Source organism: Myotis davidii, unplaced genomic scaffold (assembly GCF_000327345.1).
Source record: "Myotis davidii unplaced genomic scaffold, ASM32734v1 scaffold32, whole genome shotgun sequence".
Lineage (NCBI taxonomy): Eukaryota > Metazoa > Chordata > Mammalia > Chiroptera > Vespertilionidae > Myotis > Myotis davidii.
In genome coordinates this window covers 1,610,934-1,628,266 of record NW_006286587.1, presented here as the reverse complement: position 1 = coordinate 1,628,266, position 17,333 = coordinate 1,610,934, and the positions used below count along the sequence as shown (strand labels likewise).

At 41.1% G+C, this 17,333-nt stretch overlaps 1 protein-coding gene across 1 annotated transcript in view; it reads right to left on the bottom strand.

Moving 5' to 3' along the window:
• Positions 1-17,333, bottom strand: part of ATRN (attractin) — a 127,911-nt gene that overhangs the window by 6,595 nt on the left and 103,983 nt on the right. Inside the window, exons 25-27 of the mRNA XM_006758124.2 lie at positions 14,152-14,213; positions 5,429-5,507; positions 3,694-3,801 (exon numbers count right to left, since the gene is read on the bottom strand). Coding sequence (XP_006758187.1) covers positions 3,694-3,801; positions 5,429-5,507; positions 14,152-14,213 — 249 coding nt within the window. The remainder of the gene's footprint in view (positions 1-3,693; positions 3,802-5,428; positions 5,508-14,151; positions 14,214-17,333) is intronic.

The window sequence follows — 17,333 nt, the reverse complement described above, 5'->3', positions numbered from 1 at the left end:
TTCCTGCTCATATGGCCTCTCCAGCTTCAAACCAGTGATGATCCATCAAGTCCTTACCATATTCCCTCTGTGCCACCAGCCAGAGAAAACTTTCCCCATAGCTTAAGGTCAATTACCTTGGGACTTTTATTACTTCTGCAAAATCCCTTCATATCAGTCCCTAGTTTGACTGACTAACCACAAGACAGGAATCTTGCGAGACCATCTTTAGAACCCTGCCCACTATACTCCCAAATATGTCAGCCATCTCTTCAGTTTGGTTGAAAAAAGTAATTTCCAGAACCGCCCTGCCTGTGGCATGGGGAAATGACTGGATGGGTTAAGTGGTGAAACCAGTTATGAACAATTACAATAATCCAGGTACAAGATGATAATGGCCTAGATCAAGGTGGTAGGTCACAGTGGTGGAGAAGTACATAGTGGTCAGGGAATATTTTTAAAGATAAAGCCAAAAAGACCTGCTGACAAACTGGCTGTCCAATGAGAACGAGAGGGAGGATGAGTCACGGATGATTCCAGGAGTTTGGCCTGAGCAAATAGGATGATGGAGGTGATGTATCCTGAGTTCAAGAACATATACCAGAGGAGCAGGTGTGGGAAACACTATATACAGTTCAGTTTAGACGTGTTAAATTTGAGATACCTGTTAAGACATCCACGTGGGGACACTGAGTAAGCAATCTTCTGACACATGAGTTGGAGGTTCATGGGAGAGATGTGAGGGGAGAGCTCATAGTGTTTAAATCCATGATGAGTAAGATCACTGCTATGTTTGCGTACTCCCAAGATTCATATTAAATTGTAATGCCCAATGTGATGGTATTTTGAGATGGGTACTTTGGGAGATAAATAGGTCATGAGGACTCAGTTATCACTAGTGGAATTAGTGCCCTTAGAAGAGAGACCCCAGAGAGCTCCCTCATCCCTTGTACCATGTATAGGTTTCAGCTAGAAGGTTCCATATATGAACCAGAAAGTGGGCTTTCAGAAGACAGTGAATCTTCTAGCACTTTGATCTGCACTTCCAGTCTCCAGAACTGTGAGAAATAAATTTGTTATTTATAAGCCACCCAGCCTCTGGCATTTTGTTATAGCAGCCAAACAGACTAAGACAATCACCAAAGGAGTAAGTGTGAAAGATGGGAGAAGAGACTCAAAGACTGAGCCTAATGTACATCACTGTTAAAAAGTGTTGGGGAGATGAAGAGGGTTGAATAAAGAACAGCGAGCAAAAACAGCCATAGGGTGAGTGTGTGGTGTCCTGAAAGGAAAGTTAAGAAAGTGTTCTAAGGATTAACCAACTGTGTTATATGCTGCCAACATATGATATATGGCAGTACTTTAGGTTTGTCTATTCTTTTTAATCCCACCAATTATTACTATTTCATCAGGACAATGTTTGCTTAGATTTATGCACATGGTTACCCTTTTATTTACTCGCTATTCCTTATTATTCCATCCTCTTGGGGTAAATTTCCTTCTTTCTAGCATATTCTTTAGACATTTCTTTTGTACAGGTCTGTCTATTGGGGGCAAACTCTGTTTTTTCTTCTAGTCAGAAGATATCTTCAATTTATCCCTGTTCTTGGAACATAACTTCTGGACATGCTATTCTAGGTTGGCAGTTCTCTTTCAGTACTTTGACTATATTCTTCCACTCTCTTCTGGCTTCAGGTGCCACTAGTGAGAAGTCAGCTGTCACTCTGTCACTCCTTTGTAGGTGATATTTTCTTGTTTTCCCATTTCTTTGTTAATGCAGTAAAATACACATAACATAATATTTACCATCTTAATTATTTTTAGTTGTACAGTTCAGTGATATTAAGTACATTCCTATTGTTGTGCAACCATTATCATCAACCATCTCCAGAATTGTTTTCATCTTGTAAAACTGAAACTCTATAAGCATCAAACAGTAACTCCTCCTCCCTCCTCCCATCCCAGCCCCTGACGACCACCATTCTACTTTCTATCTCTATGAATTTGACTACTTGAGGTACTTCATACAAGTGGACTCATACAGTATTTGTCCTTTGTGACTGACTTATTTCACTTAGCATAATGTCCTCAAGGTTCACCTATGTTGTAGCATTTGCCAGAATTCCTCTTTTTTAAGGCTGAATAATATTCCATTGCATGTATATACCATGTTCTGTTTATTCTTTCATCCGTCAATGGACATTTGGGTTGCTTTTATCTTTTAGCTACTGTGAATAATGGTTCTATGAACATGGGTATACAAATATATATTTGTCACCCTGGTTTCAATTCTTTTTGGGTATATACCTAGAAGTGGAATTTATATTATCGTTCTATTTTATTTTATAAAAAATCAATACTGTTTTCACAGTGGCTTCATTGTTTTTATATTCCCAACAGTGCATAAGGGTTTTAATTTTCTCCACATTGTAGTGATCTATTTTTGCTCTGGCTTATTTTAAGAAGTTCTCTTAAAAAAATGTTCTCTTTGTCTTTGGAGTTCTATAGTTCCAGTATGATAAATCCAATTGTACTATTCTTTCTCTTCTGTCTTCCCTTTGCTTTCTTTCCTTAATCCTGCTTGTGATATGTTTTGCTTTTGAAATCTGTATATTCATGACTTCTATCATTATGGAAAATTCTGTTATTATCTCTTTGACTATTGCTTTCCTCCATTCATTTGTTTTGGGACTCTGATAATATATATGTTAGATCTTTTCATTCTATCCCCCATATTCTTGTTATCTGTCATATTTTTCATTTCTTTGTCTCCTGTTCTACATTCTATGTAATTTCTTCAGATTCATCTTCCAGTTCAAAAGCTCTGTCCTCATTTATGTCTGATGTGCTGTTTGACATGTAAACTGAGTCATTTAAAAAATTTCTACTATGATACTTTCCATTTCTAACAGTTACATTTGGTTGTTTTTCAGATCTGCTTGGCCATTCTTGACTCTCATGGCTTCCTCATCATTATGATTCCATCTTTCATTTCTTTAAACATTTCATACATAGCTATATTTTATCCTTTAGCTATCAATTCAGACATTTGAAGTCCTGTCTAAATCCACCTGCTGACTCTCATCATGAAATGTGTCTCTCTTGTTTGTGGGAATCACTTTAGGTTCTGGTTTTGGTTCATGACTTGTTCTTTCTTGGAAAAGGAAAAGGGGAATGGTCCCTGAAAATAATACCTACTTCCTGTGAGCTCAGTCATGTTTTAATAGCATATTTTATGCAGGATATATGGCTGTTTTACTAATGTATCTGAAATATTTCATCATTTTGTTAAAAGAGAAATTTCTTTTACTTTCCTCATCAGTTTTGGGGGAAGGAGTCAGAAATATTTACTTTACACAGTATTCATAGTGAATTATGATTCTGTCCCTTTAAAAACAAATCTCTCCAAATACTTATAAAAAACAATGGTTCAATTTAGCTTTTTTCAAGTTTTAAAATATTATGCCATAGAATATCAGACAAATCATTTATATTTTAAAATCCCTTAAACATGAGACTGCTTAGTGACATGAATCAAAGACTGGAAAACAAAAGCAAAGAATACAACTTTGGTGTGCTGGCTTATTGTAAAAAAGAAAGAGAGAAGAAAACAAGAGGCCACACATTAAAGTTCTCTCTCTCTCAGGTTTCCCCAACTCAGAAGCATGAATTTTGACAAATTAAGTTATAGGGACTTTGTAATCACATTCTCACCTTTATAGTTCCCCCAATAAGATCAGGAGGCTCTTCATCTGTTTCCAAGGCAACATTTACAGAGGCAAAGGGACGACTGGCCATCTGCTGCATCTCTCGCAGAAGTTGCTGATGAGTAAAACAGCAAGCATTATTGCAATGAGTACTGAGGGGATTTTTATCAGAGGATACTACATAATTAAAATATCCTATCCTCCCTGATTCAAACAAATAAAACCCCAAATATTTTTAAAATAGTCAGGGAAAGTTGGACAGAGACCATGTACTAATTATCATTAGGAATTATTAAATCCTGTTGGATGTGGTAACAGTATTGTCATTATATTATAGAAAAAATCCTTATTGTTTATACATACACACACACACACACACACACACACACACACACACACACTTTAGTATGGATGTAATGTCACAATACCTGCTGTTAAATACATAAATGATATAGCCCAGAGACACATGGATTGGTTGCCTCCCCCATGCACTGACCAGGTGGGACTCAAACCTGCAACTCAGGTATGTGCCCTTGACCAGGAATTCAATCTACAACCTTGGTGTATCAGGACAATACTCTACTCGACTGAGCTACCTGGCCAAGCATGATTTAGGACTCTTAAACTTCCCATCATATCCTTTGCTCTGGAACAGTTTATATGTTTTGAAAATAATTTTCGTAAGTATCTATGGAGGAATAGAATATTAGTATCTCCATGAACTCATCTTAAAATAGAAATTCCTTGGGTCTAATGACGTTTGTGGAGAGAGTAATATTTTGACAAGTTTTCAATTCCTTCTTCCCTGGTTACTAGTTTATTGTGGCTCTTACTTTTTTCTTACTCCATTTGGATGACTTGAATTTTTTCAGAACATTGTACAATTCACTGGGATTTTAAGATATCCTAGTAACAGAGCTATTAAAGAATCCTCTGAATATGTTACCGACTGATTTTTAAAATAATAAAGAGGATGCAACATTTATCTCTATGATAACGTTACCTTTACATGGGTCAGAAAAAGTGTCATGCCCCCAGGAAGAGGCCCATATTCTGGGACCTATCTCAACCCCATTATAGACACTAATGTCCTATGATCAATGCTGAGTGCTTGTGAATTTGGTTTTAGATACTCCCATTCTCTTCCAAATCTTGCTTACAGATCAATTTTTATATAGAAAAAGGCACAACTACATACAGAAAACAAAGCACATGTAAGGTGAGGTCTCAGTGCATTTTCATAAGCAACAATGCAATAGACCTGATGACCAGAAGGCAGAGTATGAACAAGTGAAAGTTACAATAAACAAAGTTCTTATGTTGTAATTTTTAATGAAGTGTATTTATTTGATTTGTCTACTGTAAATATTTGTTTGACTTCTTTTGTAACAGAGCTCTGGAAATAAATCAAGCTTCATAAAAAAATAAAATTCAAGCAAAAATTTAATTAGATACACATTTATCCTTCTTTGAAATATGAGAAATTCTTAGATCTCCAGGATTGGTAGGATGGGTAAAACTGGCACCTGTTTAAGTGAATACTAGAGTTTCCTTTTAGAAAGCTGAGATCATGTGGGGCAGAATTAATGACACTTTATATAGTAGTAACTGGAGTCTACTGGCCATCCGTGAATATGTCCATCAATTATCACAAAATAGCTAATGCTGACTTGTTTAAGAAAAATGTGTAGGAAGGAACAGCTCTTACAAGGATTCATTAATCTGTATCCACTGAGGCTTACCTCTCTGCGCCTGGAGGCCCAACAACTTTGTTTGATCTTCCAAACCACAGCAGCCACCAGGAGCAAAGAGAGGAAACAACTGTGAGAAAGGAAAGTACCAAATTATTATCCCAGCCCCCAGAATCAGCACCATTGTCTCCGTATTCCAGGCCAGACAGGGAAACAATCCCCCAAATACCACCCCACGCTCCTCTCTGATGAGTAATCACAACCATGTTCCGGTTCACAGGAAAGCAAAGTGTGAGGGGCTTCAGTAAGCTGAGCTTCAGACCTTTTAGACTGGACAGTGCCCACCACATGCTCGGAGAGGCCCTGACCTCCTACTGGACCTTTAATGGAATGGCTTATCCCAAATAAGAAAAATAATTCTAACGAAATTATGACAGATAATAAGTATGCTATTTAATAAAAATTAATAAATGTTCACTGTAAGGTATAAAAATAGGAGAGAAGTTAATTTTTAAAATAACTTTTTATAAGGAAGAAGTAAATATAGAAGAAACAAACTTATGTGTAATAATATATATTCAATTATATTTTTACAAAGTAAATGCGTACATTTTTGTAAAGTAAAATGATCATTCTCAAGCTAACAGCTTTCTTAAAAGTACCAGGAGAGACTAACTCCCAGTGGTCATGTCACTGCAGGTCATTTCAGTGTCCTCCCAAGTGTAAACCAGGCACTCAATGGTTTGAAAAGCTCCTGTGATAGCAGAGAACTAACTTCTGATAAAAGGATTAGGAGCTGAACAAATACACCACTAAAGTAATTGCTAAAGTAATTTAAAAACTGGTGTTCTTCCAGCTGGTGTGGCTCAGTGCTTGAACATGGACCCAGGATCCAAGAGGTCACCGATTTGATTTCCAGGCAGGGCATATGCTCAGATTGCAGGCTTGATCCCCAGTAGGGGACCTGCAGGAGGCAGCTGATCAATGATGTTTCTATCTCTCTATCCCTCCACCTTCCCCTCTCTCTAAAAAAATAAAAAAAAGTAAATACAATAAAACATATTAAAAACAACACCACCGGTGTTTTCACTCACTAACTTGTAAAAGGGCTTGCTACTGAGTTTTGTTCCAGAGTGTTATACACAGACATGATGGCTCTTGGCCCGTGCCACCAGATACCCGCTTGCTGAGCTTGATGTTTGCAGGATGGGGTTGGTTGTGTGAAAAGCAGCCTCAGTTCATCCATGTACTGACCCCAAGGCAGACCTCACAGGCTGGCTGGAAAAGGGCACTCTAATATGTTAGAATGATTGAACTTTGGCCTTTTCACAAAAAGAAACTTCAAAGTTCTGACATCTCACCACTTTCCCAAGATGCACAAGCATGGAGACCCCTCTGGGGTAACCTAACAGAAAGTAAGGGGCCCCCGAGTCATCACCCAGGGGAGAGCCTTCAATTCCTTGTCTGCTGGTCCTCTTGGCTGTCCTGACACTGCTGGTCCTTCCTCCTCCCTGACAGTCTGTTTTCCTTTTTGTATAAATACTTTACTGGGCCAGGTCCTGCCCTAGGCTCTTGGAATACATTGACAAATAGAACAAAAGCCCACTGTTCCCATGGAGTTTACATTCCAGGATGTGGAGACGAACAGTAAATAACACAGAAAACAAAAACAACATAAAAGAGCATGTCAGAAGGTAGGAATTGCTACAGAAGAAAAGATGATAGGGTAAGGGGATTCAGAGTGCCAGTGGCATTCTAAAGCAGAATGGTCACATGAGCCTTACTTCTTGAGAAGGTGATATGTGAGCCAAGACTTGGAGGAGGTGTGGGAGATGGAGTCATCAGCATGCATATGGCATTTGAAGTAATCAATCTGGTTGAGGTCACCAAGGGATTGAATACAAATATATAAGAATGTCCTAGGGGACATCCGCACATTGAAAATTTGGGGAAAAAAGAAAGAAGCAATAAAAGAGTCTGAGAAGAGTAACTTCAGTCTTTTTTGGTTTCCCCACATAATATTGTTTTTATTCTAACATAAACACAGGGAGGCAGCAAATCCACATGGAAGGGAGGAAGCAGATGAGAACAGCACCTAAGCTAGTCAAGACACTGCTGATGCACCTGAGTACAGGGCTGGCATCTGCAGTGAGGACCCAGTGTCACTACAGAACCAGTGGGAGGGCAGCCCCACGGACACTCAGAAGGCCCCTTTGCCCCAAGCCTGAGGCTTCTGTCTTCAATGCCGACCAGCTGAAAACATCAACAACCCGGTGCCTTCCACCTGTTCCAGCTTTCAGAAGTGACACAAACAGCATATCAACATATAGTGATTGTCCCTCAAAGCGGATACATGTATGATTTCTTCTAGGGTAATACCAACAATGAAGAACTGACTAGCTATTTCAATAAAGGTGGCGCTTGCCAATATTCCTCCCTTCTTTTTTCCTACCACTAACTTGGCTACAGATGGGCTGCGACTCAGTGTTCATCCTACTAAAACATTTTATCAATGCTTTTCTACATTTTTCCATACAAATGTAATTTAAAGAAACATATCATGAAAAATTTCAAACACAGAAACAGAACAATCTAGTGAATTCCTATATGCCTGTTACTTAATCTTGACAATATTAACATGTTGCCAATGTCATTCAAAGATCATTCTTAAAGAAGTATATTTCTTTCAATACTAGGTCACTGACCCAGCTAAGTGTCCCTTACTTCCTGTCAGCTCTGTACCTAAGGAGAAGCCCAGAATCCTTCAGCCTTTTTGTTCTGTACCTGCCCCTGTTTATCAGAGGCTTATACTGTCTAACAGAGGCTGAGACTTCTCAAAAATTCTGGTCAACTTGTTCTGGGAAAATATTTTCTTCCTCATGCTCATGAAAAGGACTCTATTCTTAGCTAAAAGCTCACTATTCCTAGTTCTTAAACAAAATCCAGAAAAAACAAAGTCTGGATTCTTTTCCAGAAGGGAGAAGTGATGAATACACCCCCAGTGGTCCATGATCAATGCTGATGGTGATCACCAGCAGTGACTAATCCTCACTGGGTTAGTACTTGACAGCAGGGTCATCTCATGAGCACACCTGCTAATTTAAGTTACTGAGTTAGCACAGCCTCTGTATCCCCTTCAATGCAGGCCATCAACCAGCACCACTAGCTTTTCTTCCTCAGAGACGTTGGTGACTATGGCTCCTCATAAATGCACTTTTCCTAAAGGTCTAGTTTACTTTCCACATATATTTGAGCCTAGGTGCAGAGGTGTGTGTGTGTGTGTGTGTGTGTGTGTGTGTGTGTGTGTGTGTGTGTGTGTAGGGGTGAACTAAAGATACAGTGTCCTGCTCTGTTGAAGATTAGAGTCTAACTGAGGACACAGATCTTAAGCAAGTAAAAAATTACGAGAAGTACCATGATGAAAAATAATATGGTTGTGTGGGAAAGAAGATCAAGGGCAGACAATTTAGTTTGGAGGTTCCAGGATAGAATCTTGGAGGAAATGACACAGTGCACGATTTGAAAGATAAGTACGGCATAATAAACAGCTTTACTTGTAATAACCTAAACTGGAAACAACTCAATGTCCATCAAGGGTAAACAGATAAGCAAATTGTGGTTTATATTTACATATAATATTACTCAGCATTAAAAAGAAGGGAGTTATATTTTATTTGAATCTTTAAAAAATACATCTTTACTAGTTTTTAGGTAAGAAGCAATTATACAAATCAGAAGGGTATAATAAAAGTCTTTCTGAGTCTGAACGACCTATTTTCTGTAACAGGTCTGTTGAGATGTAATTCAGTAGCATCTTTTATAGGCTAACTAGAGGCCTGGTGCATGAAATTCATGCACGGGTAGGGTCCCTAGGCCTGGCCGGCAATCAGGACCAACCAGAGCCTTCTGGCTGCCGGCTGGGGCCCTTCCTTCATTCCACGCCACCCCCTGGTGGTCAGCGCACGTCACACTGAGCGATCGAACTCCCAAGGGTACAATTTGCATATTAGGCCTTTATATAGAGAGAAGATGGTGATTCATGAGAGGAAAAGACCTAAATTGCTTCAGGATGGAGGAGGCTGGTTGCCAGAAAAAACAATCATGTGATTTGGGGTTGGAACCTCAGGGGAGAAGAGAGGGGCAGAAGACTGAGTTCAATCACTAAAGACCAGTAATTTCACCAATCATGCTGGTGTAACACAAACTTGAAAAAAACAAATGTGGAATGAGGTTTGGGAGCTGGTGGGCCAGTGAAGAGATTGATGTGCTGGGAGGCTGTCATGACCAGATAGGGCATGGAAACTCTGTCTTCTCCTCCTACCCCCATCCCTTGCTTATACATCTCTTCCATTTGGCTGTTCCTGAGTTGTATTCTTTTTTTTTTTAAATATATTTTATTGATTTTTTACAGAGAGGAAGGGAGAGAGATAGAGAGTTAGAAACATCGATGAGAGAGAAACATCGATCAGCCGCCTCCTGCACATCTCCCACTGGAGATGTGCCCGCAACCCAGGTACATGCCCTTGACCGGAATCGAACCTGGGCCCCCTCAGTCCGCAGGCCGACGCTCTATCCACTGAGCCAAACTGGTTTTGGCCTGAGTTGTATTCTTTATAATAAAACTGTAATTTTGAGCACAGTGCTTTCCTGAATCATTTTAGAAAACTGTCAAATCTAAGGGGGAGTGTTCATCGGAACCCTCAAATTTGTAGTTGGCCAGGCAGAAGTGGGGGTAGAGTGGGGACCCATTTGTAGTTGATATCTGAAGTGGGGGCAGTCTTGTCAGACCGAGCCTTTCACCCAGGGGTCTGCGCTAACTCCAGGTAGTGCCAAAACCAAAATGAATTGTAGGACACCTAGTTGGTGTCAGACAATTGGTTGTTGTTGGGAAAAACCAAGCAATGAATAAAAGTATACAGGTGAAGGGTAGGGAGAGTGTGTTCTAGAAAGAAGGAATAACATTTTCATATGCTGGGAGGCGGAAAAGAACCTGGTGCTTTTGAAGAAATAGAAGGTGACAATGTAGTGGGAACACAGAGGGCAGCATAAAATAAGAAGAATATCAACAGTGAGAGGTTGAACAGAACAGGTTGTTCAGGAAGGGAGGCCAAGAAGGAGTGGCCTCAGGGCAGAATGGGATCCCAGAGGGCATGAAGAGTCTCACAAAAGGGTAATCAGTTGGATACCTTTAAATTTTGCAAAAGGGATGTGCTAACTGCCCTCAATAACAACAATTTAGTTGGGATTGGGGATAGAAGACATTGGAAAGGGCTAAAAAGTAAAAAAATGGGCTCCAAGCCCAGAGTCAATAGATACGAGAAGGAAGGGGGCTCCAAGGAAGAGTCCCCATTTCTGCCTGTGCTGAGCAATGGAAGACAGCAGCTAAGGCAGTGAGCTCTGGTCCTGAGGCTGGAGAAGCCATTCAGAAGACAAACTAACAATACATCCCACCCAGGAGCACATTCTGCCCCTACTCCACACTCACTGGAGGCTGTGACAGACAGAAACAGCATTCACACACAGGCAATGTGGAATCTTCCACACAACCAAATATCAGACATTGGGAGGAAAACCAACAGTGTGAAAGAGTGGCACCAAACACCACATAAAAGAAAAAAATCCAAAATCTGAGGAGACACCCTAGAGTCTTAAGGCTACATATATTTTTGTATCTACATGTCACGTCAATTTTTTTATTTTTATTTTTTTGTTAATCCTCACCTGAGGATATTTTTCCATTGATTTTTAGAGAGGGTGAAAGAGAGTAAGTAAGTAGTGGATGTGAGTGACACATCGGGCAATCATTGAGCCTATTTGGAAATTTTTGTGTCTCGGGAAAATCTAACTTTCAAATTATTTCCAAATGTAATTTGATTGTTTATGAATACTAAATTTAATGATGAATGAAGTTGCCATAATGTTACATTTTCTAGATATTTAATTAAACATCTATTCATTCCAAAAAAAAAAAAACAAAAACAAAAAAAAACAAAAACAAAATCTGAGGAGACAAAGTAAGACTTCAAAATAAAATATTAATCTCACAAATGAATATGAAAGGAAACTGCATTCACAAAATCAAAACAGGTTATAAGAAAAATGTATTAGAAAAGCACAAAAAACATTAAAAATGTATTGAAAATAAAAGAAATAAATGCAACTCTGGATTAAATTAACAAACTGGAAAATATTGCTGAGAAGCTCACCTAGAATGCAGGGCAAAAGGAAATCAGGGTTCAGTTAAGAAATATAGAGCAGACACAGAATCTCCTCATTCATCTAACAGAGAAATCCACAATTCAAGCAAATAGAATTAGACAGGAAGCAGTGCACCAGGAGCAGCAGGCGGAAGGGTCCTCAGGCAGGCATCTCCAAGGGAAACAAACTAAGAGAGTGCCTTGCCTGGTGGTATTTGACCAAACTGAGAGTCTTTTCAGTTCTGTCAGAGTACAGGATAAATCAGAAGTAGCTACATAGAAAACCAAACAATTAAAAAACAAATTCAGAGTGATCCCCCATCCAAGAAATGGGGATGTATATGTAGAGTTCAATTCATCTGTGAAGGAGCTTTATGGTTATCATCCTATCTAATAATAGAGAAACATGCAAATTGATCATACCCCCGAACGCTTCCCATTGGCTAATTGGGGCGATATGCAAATTAACTGCCAACCAAGATGGCGGCCGACAGCCAGGCAGCTGAAGCAAACAGGAGGCTTCAGCTGACCACCAGGGGGCAGACGCTCAATGCAGGAGCTGCCCTCCAGTGATGGAGGAAGCCAAGGTTCCCTGCCTGCCACTGCCGGCCTCTGAGCTGCAGTCTAAGCAACAATGTTACAATTATAGAAGCTAAACAAGCTCCAAAGACCTGCTTTCAGCCAGCCGGGCCTCTGAGCTTAGAGCGGCAGTGATGGCAACAGTGTTGCAATCATAGAAGCCAAACAAACTCCAGATACTTGCTTTCAGCAGCCGAGGCCTCAAGCTGGAGCCGGCCTCAGAGCTAAAGCCAGCTCTCAGTTCCAGTGACGGCCATAGAAAGTAAATAAATCCCAGAATAAAAAAAGAAAAAGAAAAAAAGGAGGGCAATGCAGGAGCTGCCCTCTGGTGGTCAGGGCGCTCTCACATGGGAGGAGCTCTGCTCAGCCACAAGCCAGGCTGATGGCTCCCAGTACAGTGGTGGTGGTGGGAGCCTTTCCTGCCTCCTCAGCAGCGCTAAGGATGTCCTACTGCAGCTTAGTCCTGCTCCCCGCTGGCAAGTGGACATCCCCCGAGGGCTGCTGGGCTGCCAGAGGGATGTCTGGTTGCCATCTTAGGCCCAATCCTCCGGGAAGTGGGCCTAAGCCAGCAGGTGGTCATCCCCTGAGGGGTCCCAGACTGCAAGAGGGCACAGGCCGGGCTTAAGGACGCCCCCTGGTCCCGAGTGCACAAATTTTTGTGTACCGGGCCTCTAGTATATAATAAAAGAGGGATATGCTAATTAGTCACAACATGGTATGCTAATTAATCATGATCAATATGCAAATTAACCATCACTCAAACACACAAGATGGCCACCACAAGATGGCCGGCAGGGGAGGGCAGTTAGTAGCGACCAGGCCTGCAGGGGAGGGCAGTTGGGGGCAATTGGGCCTGCAGGGGAGGGAAGTTGGGGGCGACTGGGATGGCAGGGGAGGGCAGTTCAGGGCAATTGGGCCAGCAGGGGAACATTTAGGCGTCGATCAGGCTGGCAGGGAGTGGTTAGGGGTAATTAGGCTGGCAGGCAGAAGTGGTTAGGGGCAATCAGGTAGGCAGACAGGCAAGTGGTTGGGAGCCAGCAGTCCTGGATTGTGAGAGGGTTGTCCGACTACCCGTTTAGGCCTAATCCCTGTGGGATCCCTGTGGGATCGTGCCTAACTGGGCAATTGGACATTCCTCGAGGGGTCCCAGATTGGAGAGGGTGCAGGCTGAGCTGAGGGACACCCCCGCTCCCCCGCCCCGCACGAATTTCGTGCACTGGGCCTCTAGTAACAACATAAACAGAGATGATTGATGTAGCCAAGCATTGTGATGTACTATACTGAATGGGAGGAAGGGATTATATATGTTTTTGTGGTGTGGGGGAGTTGTTGGGTGAGGTAATCTAAGGTAATAAAGACGTCTTCAGTAGGCCATCAAAAGATAACCGAACTGAAAAATCAAGAAACAGAGTAAGCCTGGATAAGTGAAAAACAGCTAAAGCCGTTTAAATTGGGGAAAAAGGGAGGGGTTGAAAGGTGGGGGGCAGGATGCTGCTGCTTTCTCTTATAAGCACTGTATCACTTGTCTTTTCCAGTTATGTGTATACAGTATTTTCATAAAAATAAAATTTAAAAAATTATAATAAAAAAATTCCAAGGGCTTAACAAGTTATTTTAGCTTTAAAACTCTGGATAATCATCTGAATCATTTCTTGAACAAAAGGAAACATATATATAGCACACCCCAGTAATCATTAATTATTGTTTCAACCCCAAATTTTCTTCATATAAAGAGCCAAATTATCTCCATTATAGTATAGGGTACATGAAAAGCTGCCTCAAAAAGGCCAGAACATGCCAAGCAAATGTTTTCATTTTATCAGATGAGACTGACTTTACACTACTGTTACTGACATGTAACTTTTCAGGAAATAAATACAATTAGTTTGGTCTGTTGTGCAAACTCAGGATTATTCATTTATTTTTCATGAGCTGATAATTAATAGAATTAAGTACCTCAATCGAAAGAACAGATATAGTTTGTATGAGTGAAATTACCTGAAAAAAGTCACGAAGAACTGTACCAGGTCCATAAAATTGCTGTGCTGGGAGAAGGCAATCTGTGGCAGAGAAACAGTAGTGTGATTAGGTGGTTATAAAGCTGCACCATTAACTCAGTCTTTTTGGTTCAATAGTTAAGCTGAAAACATACTTTCAATTCTAAACAAGAGATTAATGTAATTTTTTTCACTTGAGGAAAAGTGCCTCATCCCTTTAGTTCCTTCTCTTGTTTAACTGCCAACCCAAAAGTAATACAGCAGGTCCTCCAATAACGTTTTGTCCTCATAACATTGATGAGATGCCACAGGAATTTAACTCTTGTTTCTATCAATTAGACTATGGTCACATTGGTTTTGTTATATGTTGTTTTGCGTAAGTCACAGAATCCATCAATGATGTTGAGCACTTACTGTATTCTGAGGCTTCCACAACCTCCTCCGTGGTTCTGCTCATGACAACAAACCCAAGGTCTTAGAGGCTGAAACTGAAGACCTCACACTAATGACAGGCAAGTCAGTTTGCTTGCTACCTCCTGTGCCTTCATCCAGACAAAATACTCGGCTGGTTTGCTTCCAATTCCAATTCTTGATATACAGTGTGGAGGGCAGCCTCATCTCATGCCCCTCATTCCTTTGACATTTATGTGCTCAGTATGTACTCATTTCAGGATAATGTCTTTTTTTTAACCATATCTTAAATCTTACTATACTGAGTATCACCTGACAATCAACATAACATCAGTTGGAATTTAAATAATTTCATTATACAGTGAATAGTCTTTATAGCAAGAATATAAAATATCCAGTGTAGTTAATCAAAACCACTGTCTAAAAGAGGCATCCTTTTGTGTACTATTAAGAAAAAACACTGCCAGTTAAACTATGTTAAAATGCTTTTAAAATCATTAACTGTAAGATTCACCTTGATTTCAGATATTAGAATATGAAAAAATGTGCACCTCAGGATTTATTACTAAGTATAACAATCATGTCCTTATTATCTGCAGTACCAGCCAACTATTATGGTGTATTCCCTGCTTTTTTTTTTTTTAGGGGAACAGAGCCCTCCTTGAAGAGAGAATGATACTACAGACAAAACAATCTAATAAAGAGGGAATATGCTAATTGACTGACCCACTGTCACAAAGATGGTGGCACCCACAGACAATAAGGAGGGAATATGCTGACCTCCCTGCCTCAAAGATGGCGGCGCCCACAACCAATAAGGAGGGAATATGCTGACTGCCCTGCCCTCAAAGATGGCGGTGCCCACAGCCAATAAAGTGGGAATATGCTGACTGCCCCACCCTCAAAGATGGCGGTGCCCACAGCCAATAAGGTGGAAATATGCTGACGGCCCCGCCCTCAAAGATGGCGGCGCCCACAGCCAATAAAGTGGGAATACGTTAAATGACTGCCCCGCCCTCAAAGATGCAGCACCCACAGCCAATAAGGAGGGAATATGCTAATTACTGTCCCACCCTCAAAGATGGTGGCACCCACAGCCACAAGATGGCAGTGCCCAGTCCCCTCAGTCCTGCTGGGCCCACAGTCAGGTGGGCCCAGCTGCTCTACTTGCCTGCCTCCAGAGTCCCCAGTCCCCTCAGTCCCCCAGCCACCCAGGGCCTGCACAAGGCACAGGCAAGCCTCGGATTGTAGCTGCCCAGCCGACACCCAAGGTGCAGGCAAGCCTCGGATGGTGGCTGCCCAGCCGCCCAGGGCCACCCGAGGCTCAGGTAACCAGGGCCAGCCAAGGCTTGCGCTGTCGGCAGTGGCAGCAGCAGAGGTGTGATGGGGCATCGCCTTCCTCTGACCACCAGGTCGCCTCCGCCCTGAGGGCTCCCGGACTGTGAGAGGGGGCAGGCCAGGCAGAGGGACCCTCGCTCCAGTGTATGAATTTTCATGCACCGGGCCTCTAGTCATTGAATAACTGAGTAAGTGTTATAGTACAGACAATATGTATGACAATCAAAGAAGTAAATGATTTTTACTAATCTCACCAACCTCTTATCCCTATCAGGAAGCAACTCCCATCCTGCAGTAATGCAAGGAAAGTGCTACACCCAGGCCCAAGCACAACAGCAATACAATGCTTTGCACTCTTTTTTAATGATTTTATAGAAAGGGAGAGAAGGAGAGAGGGAGAGAAAGAAACATTAATCGGTTGCCTACCACAGAGGCCCCGACCGGGAATTAAACCTGCAACCTGGGTATGTGCCCTGACCGGGAATTGAACCTGCCACCTTTCGGTGTAAGGGACGATGCTCCAACCGAGCCACACTAGCCAGGGCTATGCTTTGCACTCTTTTAATAGCCAGACTCAGAGAGGCAGACGAGGTTTCCTCTGTTTGCCTTTTTGATGGTATTATTTTCTTTTTGATATTCCATAAATAAAATTCCAATACTACCTCTTCAGACCATAGAATATTATGGGCATAGAATTTGAATATTTTGTAGCCTTCCTCTGGCTACCATTTATAATCAGAAATACAAAGATAACACAGGTTTCATATCTTAGATTAAAAGAAACCCACATCCTTTGTTTTTCCTTCATTTATTACAGTAACACATATCAAATAAGGCTCCCTGAGAATATGGCTATAGCCTGGCCACTGTGGCTCGGTGGATGAGCATTGACCTATGAACCAGGAGGTCACAGTTCGATTCCCAGTCCTGGCACACGCCTGGGTTGCAGGCTCGATCTGGAGCAGGGACATCCAGGAGGTAGCCAATCAATGATTCTCTTTCATCATTGATGTTTTTCTCTCTCTCCCCCTTCCTCTCTGAAATTAATAAAAAGATATTTTAAAAAAAAGAATATGGCTATAGTCCTCACATAAAACCATTTAAATAAGATTGGAGAAGGACAATTATATTAATGAAGTTATTATATAAACAAAGTTATTTAATCTTGAGGGATGAAAATTCCAGGTTATACTACATAAAGAAGCAGAAGGAAACATATTCTAGTCCAGGGGTGGGCAACCTTTTTATGAGTGCATGCCCAAACCAGCAAAATCTCTGACTCAAAATTCTTCTGCGTGCCAACCCTAATTTTTTGGGAACATATGCCTACTTGATATCTCTTAAGGTGTACGTATGTGAAGAACCTTGAAGAAATAATAAAATTCATTGGAGCAACAAAAACACAGTATATGATGATGAAAAATACATTTATTT